Below are 12,786 nucleotides of genomic sequence, written 5' to 3'. Positions count from 1 at the left end.
GCACAGTACAACATTTTAATTGTCTGGTATTTGTAACAATATTCCCTAAAAGGCACGATCACCACGAACACGGCTAAAGGGTCAAGTACAGTACTATGACTAACTAACGTTGTAGCCTCTATGGTTGTAGCCTAGCAGAGTGGACAAGTTGCTGTTAGCTGACAGTGAAGCATGTACATGTCCATCAAAGTGACCACGCCCTAATTTATGCAACAGCTTTAAGGCTTAATATTAATTAAACAGATGAGTTGAGAAAAAATGCACCCCCCCAATCCATATTCATGAAGGGGGAATCTAACTATACAGAGAATATGGTTTTTTGAACCACGATGTAAACATGTTTATTTCTGCTGTAAAGTTGGGCATTTTAACATGGGGGTCTATGGAAATTGCTCCCTTCTGTAGCCTGCTCCTACTGGCCACTAGATGAACTGCAGTTTGAGACACTTCCGTATTAGCGTCCCGGCTCTTCCCTAGAGTTTGCCGCTTGGCCGCAATGCGTCTCAAACAAGCCTACTATGTTCTGTGACCGATCACGTGGTGAGAGTGCACACCCACTTTTAATCACAGTCAAAACCAGGGGGCTCACATCAACTAAGTCCATTTCAATCAGAGACACGTTCCAATGTGATTTATTGTAAATAGTTAAATACGAAACAGAACATGGATCTTTTACCCAAGATCATCTATTAAATCAAAGCAACGCACAGATGCAACACTATGATGATTTTAAATAATGCACTTATGTGATTGGTCGAAAGTGGCAGAGGAAATCTGAAAGGCTCCCGATAATTACAAGAGAAAAATCAAAATTGTTAGAAAAAGTCAGAATTGTTCAAAATGACAGAATTCTTGGAAAAAAGTCAGATTTCTAAGAAAAAGTCAGAATTCTACTGGCACCAATATCTTTGTCATGGTGGGATGGTGCATTTGTTTTTCAAATGAAATGTTTTGTGTAGTGCTGAAGTATGGCGGTATTCAAAAGTGTGGTGTGTGTGGTGTGTGTGTGTGGTTGTGTTGTGTTGTGTGTGTGTGTGTGTGTGTGTGTGTGTGTGTGTGTGTGTGTGTGTGTGTGTGTGTGTGTGTGTGTGTGTGTGTGTGTGTGTGTGTGTGTGTGTGTGTGTGTGTGTGTGTGTGTGTGTGTCACCCTACACACACACACACACACACACACACACACACACATCAGTGCTGACACTGTTGGTTTTCAATGAGCCACTTTTGAACACTGTGCTTGAATGAGTCGTAGGATGAGGACTCTCATTAAATAATAGTTTCCTCAAAGACTTCAATCTACTGAGGCCTGGACTGAACCTCATGTTTCACTTTGAATACAAAATGAATGAATGCAAATATGCTGTGTGTTGTCCTGTAACACTAGACTGTCTTTAGAGGTGAAACCAGAGGCCTGTACGACGAAGCCGGTTCAACCTAACCTGGATATGTTTGAGTTAGCCGCAGGGTCGGCTCTAGAACAAATCGAATGGGGGGGAAATCATTTACAAAGGGGGGGCACACACTGCCGTCAACAACCAACACACAAACACCAACGCAACTTCAAAAAACATGCTGTAAAGTCTATTGTCTTTCACACACATTGCAGAGTGTAGTGCTATTGTATAGCGCACCTATGACCTGTGCATACATGCACGGTTGTGGCACGACCACCAAAACAGAAACATATAAGGACATAGGCCACCATACAAAAAGGGTGCAAATGTATTTAGTATCCTATCCATGTGAACATGTTTTAGGTGGGGGTGGATCTAACCTCCTCTAGGAGGGTCTGGGGGCATGCTCCCCCGGGAAGATTATTTTTTAAATATTGAAGTTAAATGCATCAATCTGGTGCACTTTGAGAGCAACATGAAGAGATCTATGGATACATCTCTCAACATCCATATGAAACAGAACTGGAAGCAGATTTACTTTTTCTTTATGGATATTTTACTAATCACTCCCCTTTTAAACTGTATTCTTGTGTTACTGTCCTATAGTATTTCATACCCGTTTTTAATGTATTCTCTTATTCTTTAATAACTATAATGATCATATAAAGGTATTCCTCGCAAATACTTGTTTACATAAATGGTGACCAACCCGTTTGAGACCCACTGAGATAACTTACACTAAAGTGAACTATCTAAACACTGAGAGAGTCCTTACCTCACTGGGCTGAGGTTATACGATCCTCTCAGTCTGACAGGAGAGGACTCTCCTCCACCTTGGTGTAGAAACAGCTCTTTATATCCGTTAGCATAGCGAGCTAACCAGATGCTAACATCAACATTCCACGTTACCGCTCGCGCACTCACAAAATGCGCTCGTGCCACACACACACAGAGCCGAGCTTGAATGAAACACAGAGACCCAGAAGTAGGCTACTTGTACTGTACTGTATATCATATTATTTTCGATGGCTTTACTGTATAATCAGTATAACAGATGGACAGATCGCCACCGGGCTTTCATCTAAACACACAGCCACGTAATGATAACAAAACAAAGGTCGGGGGTCATTGGTCAAGCAACACACCAATCAGAGAGCAGCAGTGAGCACACCTCAGGCTGTGTTTTATATTTGTATTCTTTATTTCTGACGTATTTCACACAAAAAACCTTTAGTGGAAACGTTTTCACTTATATGATTTTTTTTTTTAAAACGGCAAAGTGGCTAGGCTTGCCCACCCTGCGGGGGGGCACAGTGACTCATTTGGGGGGGCATGGCCCGCGAATGACCCACCATGACGCCGACCCTGGTTAGCCGGTTGGCCTAATCCAAAACATACGCTGAACAAAAATATAAACGCAACACTTTTGTTTTTGCTCCCATTCTTCATGAGATGAACTCAAAGATCTAAAACATTTTCTATAAACACAAAATAACCATTTCTCTCAAATATTGTTCACAAATCTGAAAAAGTCTGTGATAGTGAGCACTTCTCCTTTGCCGAGATAATCCATCCCACCTCACAGGTGTGGCATATCAAGATGCTGATTAGACAGCATGATTATTGCACAGGTGTGCCTTAGGCTGGCCACAATAAAAGGCCACTCTGAAACGTGCAGTTCTGCTTTATTGGGGGGGGTCTGGGGGGGTCCGAGAACCAGTCAGTATCTGGTGTGACCACCATTTGCCTCACGCAGTGCAACACATCTCCTTCGCATAGAGTTGATCAGGTTGTTGATTGTGGCCTGTGGAAAGTTGGACCAGTGGGTTAGTTGAGCCAGTGGGTTAGTTGAACCAGTGGTTAGTTGAACCAGTGGGTTAGTTGAGCCAGTGGGTTAGTTGAGCCAGTGGGTAAGTTGAACCAGTGGGTTAGTTGAGCCAGTGGGTTAGTTGAACCAGTGGGTTAGTTGAGCCAGTGGGTTAGTTGAGCCAGTGGGTTAGTTGAGCCAGTGGGTAAGTTGAACCAGTGGGTTAGTTGAGCCAGTGGGTTAGTTGAACCAGTGGGTTAGTTGAGCCAGTGGGTTAGTTGAACCAGTGGGTTAGTTGAACCAGGGGGTAAGTTGAAACCAGTGGGTTAGTTGAACCAGTGGGTCAGTTGAGCCAGTGGGTTAGTTGAGCCAGTGGGTTAGTTGAGCCAGTGGGTTAGTTGAACCAGTGGGTTAGTTGAACCAGTGGGTTAGTTGAACCAGTGGGTTAGTTGAGCCAGTGGGTAAGTTGAACCAGTGGGTTAGTTGAACCAGTGGGTTAGTTGAGCCAGTGGGTAAGTTGAACCAGTGGGTAAGTTGAACCAGTGGGTTAGTTGAACCAGTGGGTTAGTTGAACCAGTGGGTTAGTTGAACCACCCCCTGTAACCAGGCAACGCCCTATAGTTGTAATCAAGTGACCAGAAAGTATGCAAGCTCCACCCATTTCTCATTGCCTGTGAAAGAGAGATCCTCATTGTGTTCTAGTAACTACAAAGGTTTACAAAAAAACGTTTTTTGCTTGTCAAAGTAAATTTCTAGATGTCAGCTTATCGGCTGTCATGTCAAAAAAAAAGTATCCAGGTTTAAACACATATATTGTATATGTTGATGTATTGGCAACGTATTACACCATGTGAATCATTAAGCTAAAGATGACTCTGAATTTTAACTTTTTTTTAGAAGTAATATTTGTACTGCCTTGATCAAATATGAATTATTATCCTTGCCATTGATAGGAGACATCCTGAATTATAGGTGTGTGTTTTCATTTTTACTATGTGTCATTTCTCCTTGCTTAGAGGACAGCATAAGTAAAAAATGGCTCAACTTACCCCACTCTCCCTAATGTGACTCTGATCCGGTTACTTGTGTTGTGGCAGATATTTCAGTAAGCTTTCTTAACGCTAATGTTATAATAGTCAGATTGCTCTGAAGATGGAGGTGATATTCTATTCATGTTCACGTTCACACAGTCGCTGATTTGAACTACAACGGCAGTGTAAACTGTATTTCCTTTCTCCTGTAATATGACTTGATCGCGTTAAACTTTGCACACTGTTGTTATCAGCTTTTCCACCATGGTTGCTACCTGCGCAGTTGCGATCAACGTCTTGCTCGTGCGTTGCATGATGGTTAGTCATTTTGTCCGACTTGCTCTGGAGGCTCGCCTACATGAGACGTTGAAATCTCGCGGGACAAAGACGCCCGCAGCCTTGAGAGCGAGGCGCGGCGAGGCGGCGCAGTTCCTCTCCACGGGCTGCGGAAGCGAAATGCTTGATGGGAAACGACTCGCTGGTATCTCGAGCTGAGCACTCATTGGTGGTTTTTACCCCGTGCTGCTGATGAAGCTCTCCCATTGGCTCGGCTAAAGTTTGTTGTTGTTTTGTGTCAGTTTTACGTCGCCACTTCCATTCCCATTTTTCATCATTGTTCCACAATGTTTATCATCATGAAATTAATATCTATATATTTGATACTATACTTGCACTGCTTACCGTTTCATACTTTATATATCTAGTGTATTAATACACACTGTTCATACTGCTCACAGGCTGATATCTAGTGTATTCATACACACTGTTCATACTGCTCACAGGCTGATATCTAGTGTATTCATACCCCTCACTGTTTATTCATCATTCAATTCATTCTATATGTTATTCTGTAGATTGTGTACATTACTTTTCACTTCACTGCTTGTTGCACCTGGTTAGAAGCTAAACTGCATTTCGTTGTCTCAGTACCTGTAATCTGTGCAATAACAATAAAGTTGAATCTAATCTGGAGCAGGAACAAATGTATTTACTTAGTACATATCTGACATTAACGATTAAACATGTGTGCATTCTTTATAAATGCAAACCGAGTCAAGCCGACTCCGGAGGTGGCGGTATGCACCTTAGATACCTCATTCACACCAACGTTGTTTAGGGCCGGTTCGGAGCTGGAGCTTGAAAAGCACCGGGGTTTCCTCTTCACACCGCAGCCGCCTCTTAGCTCCGGAATCCGGTTCGTTTCAAGCACCAACAAATTGTCCGGCCCGAGCAAAAGCACCACATACATCACGCTTACGTCGAGGCGGGGGCAGAGACAGATCAACTCCTGAACAACAAAAAGCTCGCGTTTTATCCAGTTTGTACAACGATGGAGAAACTTAAGAGTTTCAGTGTTTCTGCCATAGACTGTATATATAAAGGTTTCTGCTCATGGTGAAGCAACGTGTCTGCGTGCTAAGGTGGAACCTGAGCATTCACGTTGATCACCTCTCATTATAACTCATTATAAATCTATAAAACTATAAATATTAAACTTTACTTCACGTGTTCATTTGAGAACAGCTGTTACATACCTGGGTGAAGGTTACAGTTCATTTAAATGAAAGATACAACGTTACTCCACACTCATGGTTCAATCCACCTTAAGAAATAAGACCGACCTCGGAAGCAGTTGTGTTTTTAAAAAACCTTTATTGACACGAGTACACTTGTTTATAAGAATATAACTAAACCACAGAAATGACTCCGGAAAAGCTGCAGATAGAGCCATAAGAAATGAATGCAACTGATTTCATCCGTGCGGTTTGGCTTTATGAAGCAGGCACGCAAACGGTTACGTCATGACGCAAACGATGACGCAACACGCAGCACCAGTCGGACTCTGGGCGGTGTGAAAAGAGCCAGAGCTAAACCGAAGAACTGGTTCTGAACCTGAAAAGCTCTAGCACGGAGCTTGAACCGGAGTTGCGTTGGTGTGAATGAGGTAAAAGTTGTTTGCAATCCGCCAAAAAAGAAGAAGAAGAAGAAGAAGAAGAAGAAGAAGAAGAAGAAGAAGAAGAAGAAGAAGAAGAAGAAGAAGAAGAAGACTCGGACCTGTCCGACTTCAGGCGAGCTTTTTGAGACCTCCCCCGGCTGCGATCGACTATTCTCGTCTACTTTCGAGGCGAGCCGCAACCATAGACTGTATATATAATTGGACGTAGGGTCCGTGACGTCACCCATAGGATTCTGAAGAGTTGCCGTGAAGCCCTTAGTAGGCGGAGTCGGCCACTAACGGCTCGACTGTGACGTCAGAGTCTAATCCCGCCTGCTCCAAATAAGGGCAAAGAGGCGAAGCCGAGGCGGGACTTGCTGCCTCCGAACTGGAAGTAAACAGAGCTAGCTCAGGCTAAGAAGCTAAGCTAACATGAAATACATGCATACCAAGTTACTGCAAACAGTGTAGTTCCCCTATATAAACGTTACATTCATAATCAAATGAGACAATCTGCAAGAGAATTAGCTATATTTTGTTATTCTTGATGCTTGTCATTCACACGTTGAGAAAAGACGGACTCCACCGCCCGGACCTAACGGAGCCGCAGTGGGCTAGCTCCGGGACGCCGGCTAGAGCTAGCCCCCTGCGGCTCCGTTAGCTCCGGCGGCCACCACTGGGATAATTGGGTCCCCTATTAACATTTGCTCCCGTTTAGCATTATGGGCGTCATAGCCATAGACTATAAAAGTCTTACCCAAGGCTGAATCATAAACTAAAATGTATATGTATGCATAAAGGGTTACGTCCTTAGCTGGCTAATAAGTAGTAAGCTAAGCTACCAAGCACACAAACACCTGCGAACGGGGTTAACATGTATAATATTATCATTTTAGACTTCTTGGAAGTTCTGTTAGTACATTCAAGCGCACAGTACAACATTTTAATTGTCTGGTATTTGTAACAATATTCCCTAAAAGGCACGATCACCACGAACACGGCTAAAGGGTCAAGTACAGTACTATGACTAACTAACGTTGTAGCCTCTATGGTTGTAGCCTAGCAGAGTGGACAAGTTGCTGTTAGCTGACAGTGAAGCATGTACATGTCCATCAAAGTGACCACGCCCTAATTTATGCAACAGCTTTAAGGCTTAATATTAATTAAACAGATGAGTTGAGAAAAAATGCACCCCCCCAATCCATATTCATGAAGGGGGAATCTAACTATACAGAGAATATGGTTTTTTGAACCACGATGTAAACATGTTTATTTCTGCTGTAAAGTTGGGCATTTTAACATGGGGGTCTATGGAAATTGCTCCCTTCTGTAGCCTGCTCCTACTGGCCACTAGATGAACTGCAGTTTGAGACACTTCCGTATTAGCGTCCCGGCTCTTCCCTAGAGTTTGCCGCTTGGCCGCAATGCGTCTCAAACAAGCCTACTATGTTCTGTGACCGATCACGTGGTGAGAGTGCACACCCACTTTTAATCACAGTCAAAACCAGGGGCTCACATCAACTAAGTCCATTTCAATCAGAGACACGTTCCAATGTGATTTATTGTAAATAGTTAAATACGAAACAGAACATGGATCTTTTACCCAAGATCATCTATTAAATCAAAGCAACGCACAGATGCAACACTATGATGATTTTAAATAATGCACTTATGTGATTGGTCGAAAGTGGCAGAGGAAATCTGAAAGGCTCCCGATAATTACAAGAGAAAATCAAAATTGTTAGAAAAAGTCAGAATTGTTCAAAATGACAGAATTCTTGGAAAAAAGTCAGATTTCTAAGAAAAAGTCAGAATTCTACTGGCACCATATCTTTGTCATGGTGGGATGGTGCATTTGTTTTTCAAATGAAATGTTTTGTGTAGTGCTGAAGTATGGCGGTATTCAAAAGTGTGTGTGTGTGTGTGTGTGTGTGTGTGTGTGTGTGTGTGTGTGTGTGTGTGTGTGTGTGTGTGTGTGTGTGTGTGTGTGTGTGTGTGTGTGTGTGTGTGTGTGTGTGTGTGTGTGTGTGTGTGTGTGTGTGTGTGTGTGTATATGTGTGTGTTGTGCGTTGAAAGGATAACTTCCTGTCCTGCCTTTACTTTTCCCGTTAAATATTTTACTTTACCGGCTCATTAAACTCCAATAGAAACCTTCCTGAGGGACAAAGAATATTCAAAAAGCCATGGATGTCACGGTCGCTCTGCGTGTCAGCTGGGTTTTGCACACTAGTTGTGATTTGCCTAGATCTGAGCTGTGATTGGTGCAGCCAGTCTGTGAATCGAGTATTTTAAATATCATCTCCTGAAAACCCAGAGACTCAGCGCTGGCTTCCAATCCGTCATCATCCAAGGTGAGTGCTGGATTTGAATTGTATTCCTTGTTATTCCCTGTACTTTGAACTGAAGTCTTGCTTCCAGACTGCAGAGGGTTGAAGGGCAGCACTACAGTTCAGTTACCAGTAGAGTCAGGTGTTTAAGTGTTGGATAAAGAGCAGAGGTGGTAGAGTCGTACTCAAAGGTTGAAGCACTCTTTAACGAACTGTTTCATTGTAATTACATCTCCAAGGTAAATGATGAAATGCCTTTTGAAAAACTTTGGATAGTTTTAATCGTATCAATATGTCAAAATAACGTTTTACTGAGCTAAGAAAAAGCTGGCGTCGATGTCTTTTTTTATTCTAGAAAGTCAGAAGTAAAAAGGAATCATGTGAAGAAATAAAGTAGTATAGAAATAATCATTTTGCAATTTGAGATTTAGTTTAGTCAAAAATATCTTGTATACCAGTTTCATTACGATAATCCAATCATTTCAATAAAAGCAAAGCTGACATCAATAACATTTGCATGATTGACAATTGAATGCAATTCCCTTCAGAAAGTATTAGCCGAAACAAATAGTACTTGGTTTTTCATACAGAAATAAAAAATGTAAATCAATATTGAAATATGAAAATGAACGGTTTAACCTGCTGATACTTAGGTGCACACACGCACTGAGCTACTGCCGCCCAACCATAGCTCTGATAATGGTGGGATGTTCAAAGTTATTTTTGCAGACTACAAAGTATATATAAATATAAATGTGACTGCAGGTCTGTGGAAACCATGATGAGAAAAGCCTCCGTCCTGCTGCTGCTGTTTGCTGCCGTGTGCGGGTCTACTCTGAGACCTGGCTTTACATATTACAATGAACCGAAGACATGGAGCGAAGCACAGACCTTTTGCAGAGAACACCACAGTGATCTGGCCACCATCAGAGCCGGAGAAGAGTTGGAGGGTTCGTTTCATAATGACGTATGGATCGGTTTGTTCAAAAACACTAAAGACTCCGAGTGGAAATGGTCGGAAACAGACGAGATCGCCAACTTCACCAACTGGGCATTCGGTAAGTCTGGCTAGCACGAAACTTTAGGCTGTTAGGCTTTTAAAGAGTCCTCTCCTGCTGATGTTCAGGTGTATATCAGTATGTAGTGTCTCTACTTTAAAGAGTCCTCTCCTGCTGATGTTCAGGTGTATATCAGTATGTAGTGTCTCTACTTTAAAGAGTCCTCTCTTGCTGATGTTCAGGTGTATATCAGTATGTAGTGTCTCTACTTTAAAGAGTTCTCTCCTGCTGATGTTCAGGTGTATATCAGTATGTAGTGTCTCTGCTTTAAAGAGTTCTCTCCTGCTGATGTTCAGGTGTATATCAGTATGTAGTGTCTCTACTTTAAAGAGTCCTCTCCTGCTGATGTTCAGGTGTATATCAGTATGTAGTGTCTCTACTTTAAAGAGTCTTCTCCTGCTGATGTTCAGGTGTATATCAGTATGTAGTGTCTCTGCTTTAAAGAGTTCTCTCCTGCTGATGTTCAGGTGTATATCAGTGTGTAGTGTCTCTACTTTAAAGAGTCCTCTCCTGCTGATGTTCAGGTGTATATCAGTATGTAGTGTCTCTACTTTAAAGAGTCCTCTCCTGCTGATGTTCAGGTGTATATCAGTATGTAGTGTCTCTACTTTAAAGAGTCCTCTCCTGCTGATGTTCAGGTGTATATCAGTATGTAGTGTCTCTACTTTAAAGAGTCCTCTCCTGCTGATGTTCAGGTGTATATCAGTATGTAGTGTCTCTACTTTAAAGAGTCCTCTCCTGCTGATGTTCACCAACCTTCTCCTCACTTTCTATCAATAGTGTCTCTGAGTTAAAGCAAAAACTGAAAAATAAAGAAATGTTTCTGGTTTGTGAATCATGTCAAACACTTTTTCTACTTCTTGCAGGTCAACCAAAACTCAATGATGATAAATGTGTTGTGATGTTCAAGCATAATCACAAATGGAATGACAAGCGATGTGACAGCAAGTTCAGTTTCTTGTGTTCCGATGAGAGTCTGGTGAAGGAGAGGAAGACGTGGGATCAGGCTTTGAGGCACTGCAGGGCTTCTGGAGGCTGAAAACCCAAATGAGCCAGTGGACCTCACCTGGAACTACCGCTACGACTGGCCTCCGTGCGCACTGAGGACGACCGCGCCTACGCACGCCCGAGGGCTGGAGAGGCTTCCACTGACCAGGTGACGGAGCTTTCTACACAGAGTTTGTGTTTTAGAGCAACTCCTCCTGTGTGTTGACATTTTGCACACCGACATTTCTTCTAAGGCTGTCTTCGTTAACACTCGATCTTCATCTGGAAACATTAAGGAGTAGAAAAAGAAACACTAATGAATCCAGTTATCCAGCCTCCTATAAAACTAGCATGGTATCACAGTGTGAGTACTACCATACGAGTATATGTGTAGTACACATATACAGAGGGTGATCAGTGTGAGTACTACCATACGAGTATATGTGTAGTACACATTATACGGAGGGCGATCACAGTGTGAATACTACCATACGAGTATATGTGTAGTACACATTATACAGAGGGTGATCACAGTATGAATACTACCATACGAGTATATGTGTAGTACACATTATACAGAGGGTGATCACAGTGTGAATACTACCATACGAGTATATGTGTAGTACACATTATACGGAGGGCGATCACAGTATGAATACTACCATACGAGTATATGTGTAGTACACATTATACGGAGGCGGATCACAGTCTGATACTACCATACGGTATATGTGTAGTACACATTATACCGCGGGCGATCACAAGTGTGAATACTACCATACGAGTATATGTGTAGTACACATTATACGGAGGGCGATCACAGTTTGAATACTACCATACGAGTATATGTGTAGTACACATGATACGGAGGGCGATCACAGTATGAATACTACAAAGAGTAAGTGTAGTACACATTATACGGAGGGCGATCACAGTGGTGAATACTACCATACGAGTATATGTGTAGCTACACATTATACAGGCGGGTGATCACAGTGGAAACATACGAGTATACTACCATACGGGGAAGTGTGAATAAAATGTGTAGTATCCCAATTATACGGAGGGCGATCACAGCAGCGTTGTCGATGCTTTCGCTCAGTGTCGGTTAATTGTCAGAGTTCATTCCAGTAATTCAGGAATCATGATCTAATAAACCTCCTTTATTAAAACACAATGACTACATTTTAAAATCCACACCACACATGCATGGTCCTTGTTCAATAAGACGTGTGTACATAAATATCTCACCTCTCTGCTAAATGTGGTCAGGTGTGGACGGGCCTGCGCTTCCTGGCGGGTCAGTGGTTCTGGACGGGCGATGGAGAAGCCGTGCAGGATGTGGACGAGGAGATGCAATGTGGCCGGACTCAGAGGTTCTGTGGCGTCCTGGTGAAGAACAGCACCAAGCGCTACGAGACAGAGGACTGCAGCAAGAAGCTGAACTTCCTCTGTTACAGGAAACCTTGAAACAATCAATCTGTAGAAAAGCTCTTCTCCCTCTTCTCAGGTTCAGGTTGTATTTATGTGATTACTGTAGGCTAGCTCAACTAGGCGTGGACTGTCCTTTCTATTGTTTCATCAACTTTAATAATACTTTTATATTGATGATATATTCTTTCTCTGATATGAAGGAATGATCCTGTACACAGGTCCACATATGTTCTTACATATTAAGGAAGTGATGTCCTTTTACTTGTATTATTAGTGTGTAACCTGAGTTTCCTGCATTATTACATTGCAGCTGTTCTTCACAGGAGGAGTTCCCCAGAGTCTGGATAGTTCATCAATGCATGTGTGCTATTTAGAAGAAAAGCATTCAGCATGAAAACACTGGAGTTTCATTTGGATGTGGAACAATCCTTTTCATAGGTTCAGTTTCAGATATATATATTTGTATGTTCCCCTGCTGTGGGACCTATAAAGGAAATCTGTTTCTGATATATTTATACAAATAAAAGTTCTACATTGAGTTTTGTCATTATTGAATAAACTTCTAATAATTGATATCCCTGCTAGCTAGCTGAACTCCTCCTGAGTTTGATTGATTACATTTAAATGGATCCTCCATGAGCATCGTTCACTTTTCCTCAGTGTTTATCAGGGAGTTGATCTGAACCATGGGGTCACTTGACATCATGGCCACCAGGGGGCGCTATGAGGCTTCAGAAAACCTTCTCTCAGTGGGATGAGACTCTTTCCTGACTCGTTCAGCTTCATGGAGATCAAGCTGCAGACATGATCCACCA

General features: G+C 42.4%; 1 protein-coding gene across 1 annotated transcript; it reads left to right on the top strand.

The window, feature by feature from the left end:
• The first annotated feature begins 8,247 nt into the window (after nucleotides 1–8,247).
• Nucleotides 8,248–12,399, top strand: LOC117534520 (macrophage mannose receptor 1-like). Its single transcript, XM_034198730.1, has 5 exons — nucleotides 8,248–8,516; nucleotides 9,258–9,550; nucleotides 10,417–10,564; nucleotides 10,607–10,706; nucleotides 11,810–12,399. Exons 2-5 carry the CDS (start codon nucleotides 9,271–9,273, stop codon nucleotides 12,005–12,007), a joined length of 726 nt encoding a protein of 241 aa, XP_034054621.1. The 5' UTR covers nucleotides 8,248–8,516; nucleotides 9,258–9,270; the 3' UTR covers nucleotides 12,008–12,399.
• Nucleotides 12,400–12,786: the final 387 nt, after the last annotated feature.

The sequence above is a fragment of the Gymnodraco acuticeps genome, unplaced genomic scaffold (assembly GCF_902827175.1).
Source record: "Gymnodraco acuticeps unplaced genomic scaffold, fGymAcu1.1, whole genome shotgun sequence".
Classification (NCBI taxonomy): domain Eukaryota; kingdom Metazoa; phylum Chordata; class Actinopteri; order Perciformes; family Bathydraconidae; genus Gymnodraco; species Gymnodraco acuticeps.
This window is presented reverse-complemented; position numbering and strand designations above follow the sequence as displayed.